Genomic DNA, 21,043 nt, shown 5'->3' with positions numbered 1-21,043 from the left:
ACATCAGATAAATAGAAAATAAATGCAAAATACTCCGCTCTTCAGCTGCAAAAAAAATCTGGAGAAGCAAATGGCAAACCACTATCTCTGCCAAGAAAACCCCAAATGGAGTCCTGACTGCAAGAACTCAACAATGGGAGCAAGGTCGAATACCCTGAATACAGAATACCCTAAAATTAGGGAATCAAGAAAAGCACCCTGTGGGAGACAGGATTCTAGCTATTCTAGCTAAAAGGTCAAGGGATTTCAAGAAGCAGGGTGAGAAAGGGGTCCATTCCAAGTAAGGGGGGATATTCTTTGGAAAAGCACAAAAGCAGAAGGAAGATGGTATATAGGCACTAGCAAAGAGGTCAGTTTGACTGTAATGTAACATTCATAAAAAAAATCAAGTAAAAACTGTAGTAGTCTACAAAGACAAGACAGAGGTATAAAAAGTATTTGAAATATAAAGATTTTTTTAAAAAGAGAATTTGTATTTTACCTTAAAGGCATTAGAGAATTATTGAAATTTCTGGAGCAGGGAAATGATATGATGACTTGTATCAAAATCAATTTGGAGGTTATTTTAATAGTCCAGACAAGAGGTGATACGGGCCTGAATTAGAGTGGAGAGAAAGGAATTCCAACAATTCTAAGAAATTGGGATTGCAAAAATTTGATAATTAAATTAAAGTAGGACTAAAAATGAAAGCAAAGTTGATTCCAAAGTTGTGAGTATAACTTGAGAGACAGTACTGCCTTTAGTAAAAACAAGGAAGTTAGGAAGAGGTTTGTTTATAAGGAATGATGAATTCTATTTTATATATGTTTAAGATGTGACACCTAGTTGAAAAACTAGGTAGTTGACATGCACCTGAAGTTTAGTAGTAAGGTTGGATAACAATTTGTGAATTATTTGCATAGAAATGATAACTGAATCTATAGGAACTGATGAGATCACCTGAGCAGAGCAGAAAAGAGAAACAGGAAGTATTTGGAATATAAGTGGTAGGATAATTATGGAAATAAGAAAACATCCTGTTCAAAGGCAGGAGACAAGAGACCAAATACACAACACTAAAAGAATTACTTTTATAGAGAGCTGGAGCCAAGATGGCAGAGTAAAGGCAGGGACTCATCCTAGATCTCCCCAAACCCTTCCAAATAGTTTTAGATCAGGGCTGCCCAACCTTAGGTTTTCTTAGGGCTACATTAAAATAAAAGGGCTGCACCCAGAATAAAAAAATACAGTACACTAATATAACAGTTAATTTATAGTCTTACCTTAGGTTTGGCAAGGACTACAGAAAGTCATGGTACTTCTAACTTCTTAGAAAGTGAAGGAACATGTATCATCAATACAACAATCAAAGCTGCACCGCATGAAAGAAAACACAAAACAACAAAGCAACAGTACAACAGGATAAAGGTAGGTGCATACTGACTAGTGTGCAACATACAGACAGAAGGCATCCCACAGATTGACTGAAAATTCCATGCTTATATTCTGTCCATAATACTGCTTAAGAAACACCAAAGAAAATTAACATCAAGGTTATTTATTAGTGATGGAATTAAAAATCTCATATGTATTCCTTGAAAATTATTATTTTATTTTTCACTCATGAAAATTAAAGCCCACAGGCAGGCTACATAAAATCGCACTATGGGCCCGTGGAGCTGTATATTGAACAGTCTGGCTTTAAATTATGACCCAACAAATTCTGGAGTGGCAGAACCCACAAAGATAGAGGAAAAAATTCTTCAACCTCAAGACAACTTAGAACATTGGTAAGAAAGATCTATTGCACCAAGGTGAAAGAGAAGCGTGGTGCAGCACAAGCCACACTGGTAGAGATTGACCCAACAATCCAGGAACAATCCAGGCAACAGGGCAATGGAATCAGTGGCAGCAGTGAGGGTTTCCAGACCACTCAGCCCACAGAAGCCAAAGATAGCTCAGGAGGTTGGCAGGAAAGGTCCACCACACCAGGAAGAGAGCAGAGCAATCTAGTAGAGTCCCCACTTAAAAATCAAGTAATACGCTGGGGGAAATGAAATAAAAAAAAAAAAAATTGATCATAGAATGTTACCATGGTAAATAAGGAAGATCAAAACATACTCAGAAGATAACAAAATCAAAGCTCAATATCCAAAGCCTCCAAAGAAAATATGAATTGGAGGGGGGGCCAGCTAGGTGGCGCAGTGGATAAAGCACCAGTCTTGGAGGACCTGAGTTCAAATGCAACTCCAGGCAAATTACCTAGCTCTGTGATCTTGGGCAAGTTACTTAAACTCCCCCCCAAAAAAGAAAAGAAAATACGAATTGGTCTTAGGCTATGAAAGAGCTCAGATTTTGAAAGATTTTGAAAATCAAGGGAGGTGGAAGAGAAATGAGAGTGATGCAAGAAAATTATGAAAAAAAAGTCAGCAACTTAGTATAGAGATACAAAAAATAGTGAAGAAAATAACACCTAAAAAAAACAGATTAGGACAAATTGTAAAAGAGAACCGCAAAGTCAATGAGAAGAAAACCCAAAAAGCAGAATTGGTCAAATGCAAAAAGGGGCACAAAAATTCACTGAAGAAAAAAATCCTTACAAACTAGATTTGGCCAAATGGGAAAGGGGGTACAAAAGTTTACTGAAGAAAATAATTCCTTGGAAGTGAATGACTTTATGCAAAATCAAAAAATAATAAAACTAAAAGAATGAAAAAATAGAGGACAATTGGAAATATCTCATTTTTTTAACTCAGATCCTCCTGATTCCAGGGCTGGTACTCTATCCATTTTGCCACCTAGCTGACCCCTGAAATAGCTCATTTTTGAAAAAATGCTATTTATTAAGGCAATGGGGTTAAGTGGCTTGCCCAAGGTCACACAGCTAGGTAATTAAGTGTCTGAGGTTGGATTTGAACTCAGGTCCTCCTGACTCCAAGGCTGGTGCTCTATCCATTGAGTTACCTAGCTGCCCCCGAAATCTCATTGTAAAAACAATTGACTTAGAAAATAAATTCAGAAGAGATAATTTAAAAATTATTGGACTACCTGAAACCTACGACTAAAAAAAAACAACCTAAGCAACATCTTTCAGGAAATTAGAAAGGAAAGCTGCCCTTATATTATAGAACCAGAAGGTAAAATAGACATTGAAAAACTCTACAGATCATCTTCTGAAAGAGCTCCCCAAATGAAAACTCCAAGGAATAATTCAGGCAAATTCTAGAGCTCCAGGTCAAGAACGAAATATTGCAAGCAGCAAGAAATAATTCAAATCATGGAGCTACAGGAAAACACAAAATTTAGCAGCTTCTACATTAAAGGATCATAAGCCTTGGAATAGGATATTTCTGAAGACAAAAGAGCTCGGTTTACAACCAAGAATCAACTACCCATTAAAATTGAAAATATTCAAGGGAAAAACTGACATTCAATGAAATAGATTTTCAAATTTTCCTGATGAAAAAACCAGAACTGAACAGAAAATCTCATCTTCAAATACAAGACTTAAGAGATGCATAAAAAGGTAAACAGGAAATGGAAATAAGGGACTTAATGATGAACTATTTATATTCTTCCAAGGTAAAATGATACTGGCAACTTACAAATTTCTTATCAAGACAAACCTATATGTGACTATGAATACAGGTGAGTTGAATATGAAGGAATAGCTTTAAAAAATAAAGGGAGGGAAGAGGAATGTATTGGGAGAAAGACTGGTAAATTAACTCATAAAAGAAGCAAGAAAAAGTTTCTTTCTATACTGGAATGGAAGAGGGGAGAACTGTGGGGAAATTAAGTGAACCTTATTCTCAGCAGAAATGGCTCAGAGGGAATAACAAATTCAAGTGGGCACAGAAATCTATCTTACCCTACAGGAAAGTAGAATGGGAAGGGGATAAGAGATGGGGTAGGTGAAAGAAAAGAGAGCAGACTGGGGGAGGGACAAGATAGAAGCAAAACAGGGTGAAAGGAGAGAGGAGAAAATAAATGGGAGTAGGGATAATATGATGGATGGAATTAAGTTTAGCAATAGCAACTATGGAGAAGAAAAATTGAAGCAAGCTTCTCTGATAAAGGCCTCATTTCTCAAATTTATAAAAATAAGGGCCACTGCCCAATTGATATAGGATCAAAAGACATGAACAGTTTTCAGATGAGATCATCAATGCTTTCTAAAGCCATTTTTAAAATGTTCACTAGATTGGAAAAATACAAATTAAAGCAATTCTGAGATATTACCTTATACCTATTAGATTGGCTAATAGGACAGAAGGAAAAATGACATGTTGGAAAGAATGTGGCGAAAATGAAACATTAATGCCTATTTTTTGACTTAGCAATGCCATTACTCAATCTGTATTCCAAAACAGATGAAAAACAAAAAGAACCTGTATTTACAAGGATATTTATGGCAACTCTTTCTGGTGGCAAAGAATTGGAAAATGAGGGGATGCTCATCAGTGGGGAACAGCTGAACAAATTTAGTATATGACTATGATGGAATGCTATTCTGCTCCAAAAAATGATGAATAGTAGTATGCTCTCAAGAACTGAGACTTACGTGAACTGATGCAAAGTTACAGGATGATCAGCAATGCAATTAGCAATACAATAATCTGACAACTCTGAAGGATTTATGATAAAGAATACTATCCTACCCCAGGGAAAGAGCTGTTGATGTCTGAATAGATTGAAGTATATATTTTTTACTTTTTCTTGGAAGTTCTTTTTTTTTGGGGGGGTTCCCTATGTTTTCTTTCATAACATGTCTATTTTGGAAATGTTCTGCATGACTACATGTTTATAAACTGTATCAAATTGCTTTTTTTTAATGAGGGTGAGGTGAAAGAAAGGGAGATTTGGAAATTCAACTTTCAAGAAAAGAAAGTAGTTGTTACCAAAATAGATGAGACCATCTGCTCTACCATGTCCTTGCATGAGTTTAGCAACTTTCTAATATTAGGACACTAAGTGATTGGAGGGATTGCTATGTGGCTGATTGAACATGATACAAAATAATTGTGGCTATTTTCCCAAAGCAGTCCAAAACTTTCATATATTTTTCTACCTTGTATTTGTAAAACTCATTTAAGACTCTACACTGATCCTTACTGAATTTCATCCTATCAGATTCAAAAGATGCTCTTGTTATCTGCTTCATGTCAACTGCCAATTGAAGAGCATACCATTAATCTATACAATTAGTAAAAATGTTAACAACCCAGAGCCAAGTCCAGATCCCTGGATTACTCTACTCCATTCCTGGTATGACCTTAAAAGGTCTGCTTGGAGGTAAAGGAAAAATCTAGACAAGATGCTTGAGGAAAATCTGAATGAGAAATAACTAAATTATGGGGAAATATGACATTTAGTAATTGGGGGCTATAAGGATCAAAGTGATAGAAATCCTTTTTCAGTAGTAATTAAATTCTCCCAGTTCCATGTATTGGGTGATTTCTATCTTAGGTCAACAGACAAAGCTAAGAGTTCTATGCTACACCTGGCAATAGGAAAATGACTGTGCACACAAAAAAATGTCATTTTTACAAGATCTGTCTTCATAGTTCTTGAGTATTTTGCTTGCAGGCTTGCACAGAATTTTAGGGCTGGAAAATATCTTAGAGATCTATCTAATCCCTACCCCATTCCTCTTTTTACAAAGAAACCAAGATTCCAAGAAGAGAAAATTACAATCATGTAGCAATGGATGGAGTCAGGTATAGAACTCATGCCTTCTAGACAATGTTCTTTCTCCTGTACAAGAGAAAGCTGTATTGATCAGAGCAGATGTGAGAAGTCATTTGAGATGAAAATCACCAACAAAATTAGTCGAGACACAATCATCTTTTAAGAGAAGTGTGCATCTTTATTTCAGCCCCAAATCCACATGACGATCCCACAGCAAATCAGAAGAGGGATAAGATCCAAAACATCTTGGAAAGAGTCATTTCTGGGTGGCTTAGTGCTAAATACTGATAAGGCAGAGAAACCCAAGCTAGCCAGTGGAGGTGGGTATACCAACAATTCTCATGAGATAGCAATCTGTTTTACCTCTAGTGGTGACATACCAGCCTAACACGAGATCTCTCAGTCTAGCAAGATGACAATCTGCAGAGGCTATTCAGTCAAAGTAGGGCCCAGGAAAGTAACTAAGCCTCATGTACCCACTTTCTCTTTCCTGCTCATTCACTGAGTCCAAGATGACTTCTTAACTCCCAAGACACCAGCAGAAAAATATTTTCATCCAGCATTGATATAGTATTTGATATGCATTGATCATTTATTTCCTTGTACTAAAGTCCAGCAAAGCCTCACCTCTTCAAGCAAATTCACTACATCTATCTATGCTGAAAGAGACAGTGTGGCTTCCAAAGAAGTGCTGGCCTCCTCTTCTGAATCTTCCTTCTCAGGATCCACACATCAGGCACTCATCTCTGTTTTCTAAAGAGCAAACCATAGCTGCTGTGTTCCTCTCCTTTTCCTCGTCCTTCAACACCATCTCCTTCTCCTTCAGTTTTTCCTTATTCAGAGTGAACTGAATGGGGTTAGCTGCTGGTCTTGTCCTCAAATAATACATGCCAGTCTTCAGGCCCTATAGAGAGAACAATTTTAACTATTAGTAAGAGTCTGCTCATCAGAATATTTGGAAGATCAAATCTAATGTGACAGCCTCATGTATTTGGTTCTCAAAATTCCACTTTCATCTACTAGTACTGATAACAGAAAAAAAAAGTGTCCTCGAAACTTCCACAATTGATAAATGTTGTTTTACACGTCTAAAATGCACTCATCAAAAAAATAAAATGCACTCATCAAGAAGGGGTATAAGACACATAGACAGATAAGTAAAACTCATAATAATGATGCTAAAGAGTAATGATGACTGACATTTATGGCATTTTGATAATTGTATGCATCTCATCTGAACGTCACAACTATCCGGTAAGGTAGGTGTTACAGGTATTCCTATCCCCACTTTAAAGACAAGGAAGTTGAAGCTCAGACCATGGGGCTTGGTCACATAGCTATTAAGTATCATGAATACTTATTTTATACAAATTTTTTTGACCTCATAACCTTGCAATTCTAATAAGTCAATTATTAAGAAAGTAAAGTAAGCAAAGAGGTGGTGTGTGATGACTGAGAGAAAAGGGGCCAATATGGAGAACCTGGGAGAAGTTTCTTGGAGAATAATGTATATTTAATTTATGGTTGAGAATTCAGATAAAATGGGTGGAAAGACATTACAGGTATATAGAACATGAAGGTAGGAAATAGAAGACATATTAGAGGCAATTAGGGACACATGAGTCAGAGTATACTGGGGCAGCTAGATGGTGCAGTGGATAGAGCACTGGCCCTAGAGTCAAGGAACCTGAGCTCAAATCCAGTCTCAGACACTTAATAATTACCTAGTTGTGTGACCTTGGCAAATCTCTTAACTCCATTGCCTTGCAAAAGCAGAAACAAGAGAGAGCATATTATGAAACAAAATTGGAAAGGTAGAGGGAGCCTGGAATGCCAGACAAAAGTTGTTTGAATTATGTTGAGGATACAGTAAAGATCAGTAACTACAAAGGTCTAGAAAAGCACAGATATGAGCAATATCTTCAGAACCATCACTATACAAGTTTCACTGAAGTAGAAAATGCAGGAAGCATCATGATGCCATCACATGCAAGTGAACTGGAATTTTAACAGAGGGAGGAGCTATGCAAAGTCAAAAGTCTCACTTTCTCCTCTGGAGTTATCTGAGTCCAGTGGTCAGGTCAGGTCAGGATGACAGGACACGGTCCTGGATGCAGTATTTTAAAGCTAGGTCTTTTAAAAAAAAATCTAGGCCTTTCCCAAGTCATAGTTTGACTGAGACAACACCCATCCAGTAATTAAGATTAGGTAAAAGAGAGATGAGGAAAAGAGGCCAAGAACCACCACTTCAAAAAAAAAAAATTAAGCTGAGAGGGTAAGATCCTCATTTCTCAGTGATTAAAGCAAGTAAGAAACAACAACAACAAAAAAAAATCAATCAATCAGTCTGGAAGGGCAAGATCCTCAGAGTTTCTAGCCAAAACAGCTGCCCAACATGTATATGCATGTACACACATATACACAAATATATACATAAATGTGCAAATATGTACACATGTATGTACACACAGGCAATTCAGGATAAACTGGAGACAACCAAGAGCAGGAAAAACCTCATTACCAAAGCAACTAGGCAAGGCAAAGAACACCAGGGTGCTGGGGCTCCAGGAAAGCTGAAGGGCTCAGAATTTGGAAGTTTTTGAATGCCAATCTAAAGTTAAGTCCAGGGACATATAGCTAGGAAGTGAACCTCAAGTCTCCCTAACTTTAGACCCAGTGCTCTATGCCCTGTATACCAACTGGATATAACTGATGATGAAAATTCTGAAGTCCATATTCTATGGATATAGATATAATAGTAAAGATGTGAGCATAGATGTGTGGAAAGAGATTTAAAAAAAAACAGCCAGTCAAAGTGATCAGAAGACAAGAAAACTAGGAGAAAGTACTGTGTGAAGGAGTCAAAAAAGGAAAAAGAGTCAGAGAATACATAGACAACAATAACTACTGGGAAAGCTCACTTTTCTAAGCTTTAAATGTCATCATCTATAAAATAGGGAATTTGAACTATCTTTTTGGGTCCCTTTCAGGTCTGAAATTTCATGATTCTATTATATGGTGTCACTGAAGTGAAAAATTTCAATAGAGTAATGAGAAATGAAAGCCAGAGTAGGAGTTAGAGTAGGAAGTGAAGAAAGTGAAGCACTGACTTTCCCACTAAATCCTATTTAGCATTTTGCAAAATATTCAATACATGAAGACTTAAATGCTCCCCAAAATAGTTCTACAAACTCCTACATGCATCTACTTTTATAAATAACCCCTTATTAACCACCCTATGCATCACCGCCCTCATTATCAACCACAGAAAACAGCATCTTTAAAATGAAATTGCTACTAAGAGAAATTTGGGCAACTAGTATTTTACATCTAACAGTATTTGACAGATATATGTGAAATGCCAGTTGCTCAAATTTCCTTTAAACCACAAAAAGTGGCAAAACAAATAAAGGTAAAGAAATGAACTCCATGTTAAACGATTTTGTAAACACTAAATCCAAAGAGTCTTAAAATGCAATGACTTGGGGCGGCTAGGTGGCGCAGTGGATAAAGCACTGGCCCTGGAGTCAGGAGTACCTGGGTTCAAATCCGGTCTCAGACACTTGATAATTACCTAGCTGTGTGGCCTTGGACAAGTCACTTAACCCCATTTGCCTTGCAAAAAAAAAATGTAATGACTTGATAAGTCTTCAAAGTCATTCACTGACCTGCTTCCAACCATAGAAGTGCATACTGGTAAGTTTGCCATAGTTGGGCTCAGCAATGTGGATGTTCAAAGACTGACTCTGATCAATGAATGCCCCTCTATCAGCTGCCATCTTGAGAACAGTTTTCTGTGAGATTTCCCACACAGTTTTATAGAGCTGCTTCAGGTCTTCGGGAATTTCAGGGATACTCTGAAAGAAGGAAAAGAGTAAATTCATTTTCTCTCAATCTTGAAGACAACATGAACCCCAATGACATTAAGGAAAATAAACTCTTAAGATTTCAAAACTCTGACCAATGTGGTTATCAATGGTGACTTTAGAAAACTGATGAAGAAGCTTATTCCATCTCTTGATAAAATAAAGTACATATTTCCAGACATGTTTTGCTTGATTGTACAAGAAGGGGAGGAGAGGGGAAGATGATCAGCAAAGTCACTAGGAACTAAAAGTGATTTTCATAAAAAGCATAATCAAGCTTTTTTTTTAAAAGATGAAGGATTGGGAAAGGAAGTGGGGTATGTGGGGGAGGAGAGAGGCAGTTAAGGGGGAAAACTCCATAATCAGAGAATACTAATCAGGAAATTAACTCCTGAGTTGAATGCATTACCTGACAAGAAACTAATGAATTCTTTGCTTATAAATGAACAAGTCACTTAATTCCTATCAAATAATCACAGAAATATTGTGAATTTAAAAAAAAAGCCCAATAAAGACAGGTTTCTCTAGAGAAACAAGATGTATCCTAGATATCTGATGGCTAGAGTTAAGTTAATAGCCATACAGAGGCATGGAACTATATTTTCATTTTGCTCCTTTACTATACAATCTCTGAAGAAGTCCCTTTTTGCCAAAGCTCATCTTTACTTGAACCTTTGATCCTTTCCCTCCAGCAGTTTGTCCCAAAGATCAGTCTCTAACTCTTTTTCTGATCTTCAATGTTTCCCTATTTATGGCTAAACTGACAATCTGTCTCTCCCTCAATTTATAATTTCTTTCCTACTTTTCACTGATAAAATTCCTAGAAAATCATTTATACTCACTGACTTCATTTCTTTACTAACTACTCAGTTTGCAACTTCACCTTTCAACTGAAACTTGTCTCTCAAAAGTTTACTGATGATCTCAGATACTAAAAAAACGAAGTGGTGAGAATAAGTAACTGGAATTGAAAGAATTCAGATTCTTGAAATGGGAATGATTTCTGGTGCTGATGAAGTTCTGGGAAATGACCACATCTCTCCTCATTGAAAACTGGAAATCATGGGAACTGAAGAGGAAAAAGTACTAAGAGGCCAGTGTTAATTAACACTAGTCACCAAAAATGATGTCAGATACTGAAATGCAGAGAAGCCTCTAAATCTGTTGCATAAGTCATTGAAGAGGTTAGGAGAATGCCTCAAGAGGCTCATAGATGGAACACTGTCAAGAACCAAATGGTAAACTTCAAAGGAAGAAAGGCTAAATAATGGTGGTAAAAGTCTGAATATCATGTAAAACTTAAAACTGGTCATCTCATCCATGCTGACCACTAGCTTAAGCTGCAGTTAAATATCAATCCCAATTGGTTGACTAAAGTGAAACCATCCAGAATTCCAGGTTACAATAATACAAGAAAGAAAGAAATCTGAGTTCTGTAGCCAGGAATGAATGACCCAGAAATGCAGACTAGGGTGGGAGGGGAGAACAGGGGCATGGGGAAAGGGAGGAGTTTGAGGAAGCAAAGGTTTAATTCATTTTAAAATACAATGAGTTTCTATATACTCCATTTATGCTCATAGTAATCACTTTCTATTAGGTCAGGCATAGATACAATCTTCAATTTTAGAAATTAGCTTCTTAACTAAAAGGAAACTCATAAGTTGCAGCCTACTTCTTAATATACAACAATAGAGAGACTCCTCACAGGGAATTTCCTATAGCTTTGACATTATGGATCCAGATGGGGGAAAAAAGTGCATAATGTGTATATTATACTTGACTAATACTAGTCATTTAAATTAACATTTACTCAGGGAAATATTGACATATTAACATAAATATTGTTTTGTGGTCTACAGATGCAACCATTAGTTAATATATCCTGTATGATTTGAAAATCTACCTCTAGGACTGTCCAGTGTCAAGAGCAGGATTTTTAGCTCAGGGTTCAGAAGTTACAATATTTTTACTAACTTCTAAATGAAATTTAGCATTTCCTTCCATTATGAATTAATTAATTAAACAAACAATCTAAAAAGGGACCCATAGGGTTCATCAGACTAGCAAAGGAGTCCCTGACATTAAGATTAAGAACTCCTGGTTTAGGAGATCAGTATTATAGGTTTACTGACTTTAGTCAGTAATTATGTTTTAATTATGTTTTCTCTGAACAAGTAACTGAAAAGGTAAGGAATATTTGGCTCATGCACAATGCTATCTGTGACAGTGAGTAGTAGGAAATGAGATAGACTCACATAGAAATGACCTCTACAATCAATCCTACCCAATAATATTTGGGGGAGGGGGAAGATATCCTCTGAACAGTAGGTAGAAGGGCAGCGAAGCTAACATCACCTATTTCACTCTTATTTTGTACCTGGATAGAGCCGTTGCATGCAATGATCTGGTTTTTCATCTCTTCATTCCACAGGCTTCGCTCTGTCAGATCTTTTAGCAAGTGTGGATTGACAATCTAAGTAGAATGGTAGATAAAATATAAAATGAACTCTCAAAAGTGACTGCTGTAAAATTTTTTTAAAAAGCCACCAAGAAGAAATGAGATATCTGCGTCTCATTCTTTTGCAAAACTCTGAGGTCCCTAGATGTAGAAAACAGCATATAGTTTCAGGTTTTTTCAAAGTATTGATTGCTTTTGCAGGTTTTTTTCCCCTATTCTTACTTTTTTCTTTAAAAAAAATTATTACATGAGATGATTCTCTAGAAGGGAGCAGAGGGAGTCATTAAAATAATGGCAAAATACATGATAGCAAAATAAAAATAAATTAAAAAGGGAAATGACAAACCAAGAATACAAATTTACACACTCAAGAATCCAAAGGAATGAAGTTATTAAACAATTCTTTGAAGCTGTAAAGCAAATAAGAATTCAAATAAAGTTCAAAACTATATATATATATATATATATATATATATATATGAGAAAGGCCAGTAATCATGTTGTAGTCTGAATACATTTCTACCAATGGAGTCATTAGAAAACACCTAGAAGTATGATAGATAAGAAAAAGTTGAAGTAAATTCTCCAAAACTTCAATTAAAAAAATCAAATTCCAGATATGGGATTTCACAACCAAATACCATAAAATCATATGCGAAAAATAGAAAAGCCTTTTAAAAGTCATCTTACTTAATTCCTTCATTTAATGATGAAGATACAAAGGATCAAACAATGCTTATTTGTGTGATGACTCATTCAAGCAGAATTAACCTACATTCCCAACATGGCTAAGTTGAAAACAATTTTAGTGGCTGAAAACTCTCACTTAGTGATATGAATTAGTAACTAAAAGTAACTACTTTTGGACTAATCTGAAAGATTCTTAACCAACATGATTATTAAAATGTAATTGCTTCATTCTTTGCATTTCTATCTCCAGTACCTTGCAAATAGCAAACTTAATAAATGACTGTTGACTGACAGCTAAAATGAATTGAAAATTAAGTGAGGTCAATGTACATAATACCAATGATAACTGAGAACTTACTAGTTTGCAGTCCAACCTACAGTTCTTATTCTATTTAGGTGTTATATAATAGCTTCAAGCCAAAGTAAAAATAAGGGAATACTTAAAATTAAATGAGCAGTAAAACAGGTTAGCCACCCCAATTCTTAAAAGATGCTTTCTAAGTTGCAATCTCCTCACCTGAAATTCTCCCGATAGAACTCTCCGAGTATAAATGTTGCTAGTGTAAGGTTCAATGGACTCATTATTCCCCAAAATCTGAGCAGTAGAGGCAGTTGGCATTGGGGCAAGCAGTAAACTGTTTCTGATGCCATACCTAGGGGGGAAAAAAAAGCAAAATAATATGATATTGGTCCCACAGCTAAAATATGCCAAAACTATTGGAATGGAAGGGAACTGAAGCAAAAATGGGAGGCAGGGGGGGAATGGAAGTGTATTTCTATGTTGGTAATACCCAATATTCCCTGACCTGTACCATCCACATTTTGGGACCCAGAGGATACTACATCTATGCTTAGTAACACCTTCCCTAAAATAGTTGAATCTCATGAAAGATAAATATATGTTGAGTGCCTATTAATTTCAAGGCCACAACATTATTGGATAAACTTACCTATATATACCCATTTCTTAACACTAAGCATCTTTGTATACTATCATTCCCTAGAAGAGGCAAAATTCAAAATACATATGACTATCACAAACTCTCTTCAACTGTTTATTCCTATAAGGACTCTATAGGAATATAATGGTTATAACTTCTCCAGACCATGAACTCACCAGAGAGGCTAATAGTGGATGGTGTTCAAAGTAAATGGTCAATAATAATTTAGTCAATAATAAAATGGTCAATAACTGTACATAAAGGCATTACAAATAAAGCATCATCTTTCAGAGAAATTTCATCAAGTTTTTTCTTTCTCTTTCTTGAAAGCATCCCTAGAGACACTTCTTACATGAGGTAGTTCTTTGTCTAGCAATACTAGGTAGGCAGTTTGTACTGCCCCTTCTTCACTATCCACTGGGAACTTTTATACATATCATGAAATCAACTGTGCTTTGACAGCCAAGCTATGTGGCACCCTGGAAGAAAACTGTATGACAAATTATTATCTCACTGGAAAAGGTAAGATACTTTCTATGACAACTACACAGGTAAAAAAACTAAATATGATAAATATACTTCCATCTCTCTTCCATCAATAGACACAATCTATGATTAAATAGTTAAGTCCCAGGGCACAGAAACATTACCCATGCCCAGGGTCACACAGGCAGTATCAAAAACGGGTATGAACAAAAATGACTCTAAACTCAGAACTCTATTCAATAAATGACACTGTTTTTACATTAATATTAATAAAATAAAAATCCTGCAACTACTTCCTATTATATACATCAAGGATTCTGGATATAATCTTTAGGTCAGGAGTGTCCAACCTTTTTAGCTCTTCTAGTTCACACATGGCTCAACAAAAACTTCCTCAAGGGCCATATAAATAATTTAATATCCATTCACGAATCCAATGCAACCGACACCACCTACAGTACAATAAAAGTAGCTGGACATATGAACAGGTCCCCCACTCCCACCAGGTTAGACACACCTGCTCTAGGTAATACTGACCAAGATGCTTGTCTTTATGTTAATGTTAACAGTCTTCAAGGTATAAAGAAAGCACTTATAAAAGAAAAATAAAACCATTTACATCTGGGTTCTATTCCTTACTCAAGAGATCATCTTGTTCTCAAGTCTTAAAAGACTCTTCATCTGCAAAATCAACGAAGACCCAAATTGTTTTTTTCCCCTAATCAAAAATCTTACTTAGTAGCTTATTTGTGTGATGACTCATTCAAGCAAAATTAGCCTACATTCCCAACATGGCTAAGTTGAAAACAATTTTAGTGGCTGAAAACTCTCATTTGGTGATATGAATTAGTAACTAAAAGTAACTACTTTTGGACTAATTTGAAAATTTGGATCCTTGAAAAAAGATCTGCTAACACTATTTACTCACTTTGCAATCTTCTCCTTAAGAACTTTCCAGTCCCACAGGTCTGTAGGAGTGACATTCCACATATCATACTGAAGAATCTGAAGAGAAAAAAAAATTTATCACAAACCACAAACCTAAAACTAGTTCAAAATTAAGTTAAAAAAAAAAAGCAAAAACAGTTCCATCAGAGTTCTGGACAGAAAATAATTCTGTAACTGTCTTAGTAAGCCTTATTCATTGCTAATTATTGATCAAACTATGAAGGTTGGAGGAAGAGTCTATTCTCCCCTCATCTTTAATAATCCTTCTCAAAAAACTTAAAAAACTTACCTAAATTAAAATCATGACAAAATTTAAAGCCACAAGTCAAAGAAAGTTTCCATGAAAAGGATTTATAGTTGGTATTCAAAGCTTCTTCTATTTTAAAAGGCATGGATATTATGAAATGTGTTAAATTCCTAACTGGCCAGGAATGTGATGTCATTTAGGTGCTGCTCTGTACAACATGTCTATTTAGAATGTATTAAAACCCAATAGTGCTAACTTAATCTTCCTTCAGATTTGCTGAATGTGATCCATTTACAATAAGCATGCCTGATTCCAGTTAGAAAAATAGATTTTTATTTCCATAATATATGTATGTATTTATTATATATAACAATATTGAATATACAATATGCTATGTATTATTAACATATTGGTATATATTAGCATATTAATACCAATATTATATCTATCTGTGAATGAGTCACCTAAATAAAAAGTAGGACACATGAAAAAGACCTGGTAGTTTGGGAAGACTCAAAATCTATGTAAGTCAGCAGCATTATTCAAAAATTCCAGCCCTCTGCCTCTCTCCTCTGAATCCCACGGAGCCAGCCCCATCCAGAAATTCAACATGTCGATTTTGAAGATCATTGCAAGAGAGATCTTTGACTCTCATGGAAACCCCACTGTTGAAGTTGATCTCTACACTTCAAAAGGTCTCTTCAGAGCTGCTGTGCCCAGTGGGGCTTCTACTGGCATCCATGAAGCCCTGAAGCTCCGAGACAATGGTAAGACCCACTACATGGGGAAAGGTGTCTCAAAAGCAGTTGAGCACATCAATAAAACTATTGCCCCGACCCTGATTAGCAAGAAATGTTGTGGAGCAAGAGAAGATTGACAAATTGGTGATAGAGATAGATGGTTCTGAGAATAAATCTAAATTTGGAGCAAATGCCATATTGGGAGTGTCTCTGGATGTTTGTAAGGCTGGGGCTGCTGAGAAAGGTGTCTCCTTGTTCTTCCATATTGCTGATCTTGCAGGTAATGAAGAAGTCATCCTGCCAGTTCCAGCCTTCAATGTGATCAATAGTGGCTCCCATGCTGGTAACAAGCTAGCAATGCAAGAGTTCATGATCCTCCTTGTTGGAGCATCAAACTTCAAGGAGGCCATGCGCATTGGAGCTGAGGTCTACCACAACCTGAAGAATGTGATTAAGAAGAAATATGGCCTGGATGCCACCAATGTAGGAGATGAAAGTGGCTTTGCTCCTAACATTCTGGAGAATTAAGAAGCTCTGGAGCTGCTGAAGGAAGCGATTGGCAAGGCTGGCTATACTGACCAGATTGTAATTGGCATGGATGTTGCTGCCTCTGAATTCTTCCGGTCAGGAAACATGACTTGGACTTCAAGTCTCCTGATGATCCCAGCAGATACATCTCTCACCTGTCAAGCTTGGGGACCTTTACAAGAGCTTCATCCAGGACTATCCAGTGGTGTCTCTTGAAGATCCCTTTGACCAGGATGACTGGGCAGCTTGGAAGAATTTTGGTTGTAGGGGATGATCTCACAGCAACCAATCCCAAGCGCATTGAAAAGGCTGTGAATGAGAAAGCTTGCAATTGCCTCCTGCTCAAAGTGAACCAGATTGTCTCCGTGACCAAATCTCTCCAGGCGTGCAAGCTGGCCCAGTCCAATGGGTGGGGAGTAATGGTTTCCCATCGTTCTGGAGAGACTGAAGATATCTTCATTGTACACTTGGTGGTGGGTCTCTGCACTGGGCAGATCAAGACTGGGGGCCCCTGCAAATCTCAGCATTTGGCCAAGTATAACCAAATTCTCAGAACTAAGGAAGAACTGGGCAGCAAGGCTAAATTTGCTGGAAGGAACTTTAGAAACCCTCAGGCCAAGTAAGCTCCATGACCATGAAGCCTCAGAGCTAGTAGATGCCAGTCACCTCTGTAGAAGTCCTCAAAAGAATGGGCAGCACCAAGTAGTAGACCAGTTTTGTTTTGGGGGATAGGGGCTCTGCTACTTAACTCCACCCCTCTCTCTTCCACCGTTCTTTGTTCTCACTGCTTCTTTCAAACTGTCTTATCAGAGATGGTACCTGATCATTTGGTCTTTTTTTGAAAGACCTCACCTTATGACTGGGCTAGAATGATCTGTTCTCACCCCCACCCCCAGTGTTGATGTGCAGAGTCATATACTTGTGATGCAGCCCCCCAACAAGCCCACAGGCCAGATCCTTTAGTGGCTTCTATGTGCAGAATAAAAGTATTCAGTAATCCACTGGAAAAAAAAAATTCCAGTGCAATCTTATACTGAAGTAACAGAAGCATAATGTCCAGAGTTAAAGGAAGTCATGATCCTCTACTCCACTCTGGTAAGATATCCTCTGTAGCAATATTGAGCTCTGATAACCACATTTCAAATGGGAAAATGACAAGCTTAAACAAAACACATCCAAGACAGATGACAGGGACCAATGATAGTTTTGAAGAATGAGAACAGCTAGGGACAGCAGCTAGGTAGCACAGTAGAGCACCAGCCCTGGAGTCAGGAGGATTTGCATTCAACTCGGACCTCAGACATTTAATAATTACCTAGCTATGTGACCTTAACCCACTGCCTTGCAAAGAAGGAAAAAAAAAAGACACAACAAATTTGCAATAAATATTTTTAAAAGATATATACCCCTAAATCTTAAAAAAAAAAAAGATTCCAAATATAGGAAATCACGAATATTGTAGAGTCAGAGAGCTAGAAAGATATTTTAAAAGTCCTTTTATTCAACCTCCTCACTTTATTTATTTTTTTTGCAAGGCAAATGGGGTTAAGTGGCTTGCCCAAGGCCACACAGCTAGGTAATTATTAAGTGTCTGAGGCCAGATTTGAACTCAGGTACTTCTGACTCCAGGGCCAATGCTCCATCCACTGTGCCACCTAGCCACCCCTACCTCCTCACTTTAAAGATGAGGAATATAAGATCCAAAAAAGAATTTCAAAATCATGTGATACAAGGATTGGTTAAAGAAGTAAGAACATTTATCCTGGAAAGAGGGAGCATTAGATCACTGTTTTAATATGTGCTACAAGAATGGTTGAAGAAATAAGAACATTTATCTTGGAGGGAGCAATATTTTAGTGTATCTGAAAAGCTATCAAGGATTACATTTATTTTGTTCAATTCGAAAAAGCAGAACCAGAACCAAAATTGGATGAAATTCCAGAAAGGCAGACTGATTAATAGGAGTGGGGGGGGGGGGGGGGGGGGAGTCATTTAAAGCTGTTAAAGTAGAATGGGTTGCCTTGAAAGACATAAAATTCTCCATTACTAGAAGACTTCAAGCAAAGGTTGAATCACCACTTACTCAGAATGTTCCAGAAGAAATTTACATTTCAGGTAAAGCTTGGATTAAATGACTTTAAAGGTTCCTTCCAAGTCTAAGAATCTATAAAGTGAACTATGGTAGTTATTTATGTGGAAAAGAACCATAAATAAAGGTAACTGTAATACTCATTTAATTTTAGTGGCAGAAATAATTATCCCATTCTAAGTATAAACAAGAGTGTGGACAAATTCTCTCAAGCCTATAGGGCACAACTGCATTCCAATAAATATTTTATCCATTTACTTACTCCTTTGCTGACTGGGGAGCCTTCATATGTTTCATATGGGCCATACTCCTTGGCCAAGTCACAGCTGGCTTCCAAGGCTCCATAATAAATGGTTTCGAAGATCTGTTTATTCAATAACTGGGCCTCTGGACTCTCAAAAGGGTATCTCATCAGGATAAAAGCATCAGCTAGACCCTGCACTCCAATACCAATGGGGCGATGACGTTTATTTGATAAACTTGCCTTAGCACCAGATTATAAAAAAGGAAGTAAAAGAAAAACATGATTAACTCACATTTCCATGATGCTTTTAGAGTTTACAAAAATTGTTACACCTTCCCCCACCATATATATATATATATATATATATATATATATATATATATATATATATATGAAAAATCTAAGACTCAGAGAAATTAAGCAATTTGTCAACAGTTAGAAAATATCAGAACCAGCAGCTCTCATATCCTAATTCCAAGTCCAGTGTCTCACTACTGCATGCTATCTTACACTCAATCACCTACACACCAAAATCTTTCAGAAATGCAACAAGGCTGGTCAGTTAGCTGTCTAGTCTTCATTACACAATATTGTCATTTCACATCATAACCTAACCAATAACCTTTTCCCAAGAAGTACATGCTTAAAAACTATAATAATTTCTTTCAAATAATTACTAGTCACAATTTACAAGATTAGTTGTTTTTCCAAACAGACATGAATCCTCATTCCTATTTTGGGGGGCAGCCCATACTATAAAAATTACTTTATCAAATGTATGTGCAACAAGAGTTCTAATAAATCTTTGCTCGTGAAAATGGAAATGTCTTTGTCCAAAAAATCTAGCATTTACTAAGATAAATTTAAAAAGCTAACTAATCATACCTCTGGGACTGGGTAATAGTTGATGTCAATAATTTTATTTAAGTTGCGAACAATGACTTTGGTAACCTCGGCCAGTTTCTTGAAGTCATATGTGTGCTCCAAAGTGACAAACATATTCACAGCCAAAGAAGCCAAGTTACAGACTGCAACCTAGAATACAAAATGATTACAAGTTAGATATCCACTGAAGCTAAATACACAATCTCAATTTCCTCAGAACTGTCCATGAACATTATATGTTCAAATCTTAGGATTACAATCTTAGCTTCAACATTTTTCTTCATCACCACAGTATATCCCACCTCTTCTCTTACTCATGCCAATTTTCTACATTCATCTTTCTAGCTATAAATTTAGAATCTGCCCTCTCCTCTATTTCTCACTAAGTACAATATCTAGGCATTTCACAAGTAGATAACTGTTGGAAAAAATAAAAGAAAGGAAATCAATGTTAAAAGAGTTGGGAAAAAAGAGAAACCCCAAGCCAATGCTGGTGGCAAAGGACTGGTCCAACCATTCTGGAAAGCAATTTGGAATTATGACAACAAAGTAACTAAAATTTGTGATTCACAGAAGATAAAAAGAAAGGTGTTCCATATTCAAAGCTAAATACATGATTTAATGGTACGTAAAAGTAAAGGAATACCACTGCACCATAAGGAACGACGATCATCAAGAATTTGCAAGGGAAGACAAATGGAATGATGCAGAACAGAGTCAAAAATAATCAGAAAAACAACAATGTGAATGCAGGGCACACACACCAAAAAATTAATGCTATGCAGTTATAATGTCTAAATTTGGCAAGAAAAGAGCTGAGAAAATACATTTCTCTTCCTTCTTTATAGAGATGGAAAATTATAGGTATGGGATGCTGAGACTATCAAATCCAGTTATGTAATGATTAGTTTTGCTGATCATTCTCTCCCTTCTCTTTTTGATTCTGTTATGCAGAGATAGCTTCACCAGGTCAGGGAAGTAACAAGAACATTTGGAAATGAATGTGATATAAAGACAAAAAATAAATATTTTAGAAGTGGTTGCAGCAGTAAATCTCCATTGTCTCCTCCCTTCAAGTTAACATTCTTCAATAAGAATCAACTTCCACACAGTTTCATTTTGAAAGTTGGCATTTCCTAAATTTAAAGTTATGGGCTTCTTTATCCCCTTCTCTCCTCCATCAAAGTTTCACCACACAAGATGATCTAGTATCCCCGTTCACAAGTTGCCCCCTCCAATTCCTGAAACTT

The 21,043-nt window shown here is 36.6% G+C and overlaps 1 protein-coding gene across 2 annotated transcripts in view; it reads right to left on the bottom strand.

Moving 5' to 3' along the window:
* Nucleotides 1–5,809: 5,809 nt before the first annotated feature.
* RRM1 (ribonucleotide reductase catalytic subunit M1) overlaps nt 5,810–21,043 on the bottom strand; it is a 36,002-nt gene continuing 20,768 nt past the window's right edge. For both annotated transcript variants that reach the window (XM_074217370.1, XM_074217371.1), the window contains 7 exons: nt 19,794–19,943; nt 18,927–19,148; nt 15,041–15,117; nt 13,203–13,338; nt 11,915–12,010; nt 9,340–9,528; nt 5,810–6,575 (listed from right to left, as the gene is read on the bottom strand). In XM_074217370.1, the coding sequence (XP_074073471.1) occupies nt 6,390–6,575; nt 9,340–9,528; nt 11,915–12,010; nt 13,203–13,338; nt 15,041–15,117; nt 18,927–19,148; nt 19,794–19,943 (1,056 nt within the window). In that variant the 3' untranslated portion in view covers nt 5,810–6,389. The remainder of the gene's footprint in view (nt 6,576–9,339; nt 9,529–11,914; nt 12,011–13,202; nt 13,339–15,040; nt 15,118–18,926; nt 19,149–19,793; nt 19,944–21,043) is intronic.

Source organism: Macrotis lagotis, chromosome 1, assembly GCF_037893015.1.
Source record: "Macrotis lagotis isolate mMagLag1 chromosome 1, bilby.v1.9.chrom.fasta, whole genome shotgun sequence".
In the NCBI taxonomy this organism is placed as follows: Eukaryota; Metazoa; Chordata; class Mammalia; order Peramelemorphia; family Peramelidae; genus Macrotis; species Macrotis lagotis.
This window is presented reverse-complemented; position numbering and strand designations above follow the sequence as displayed.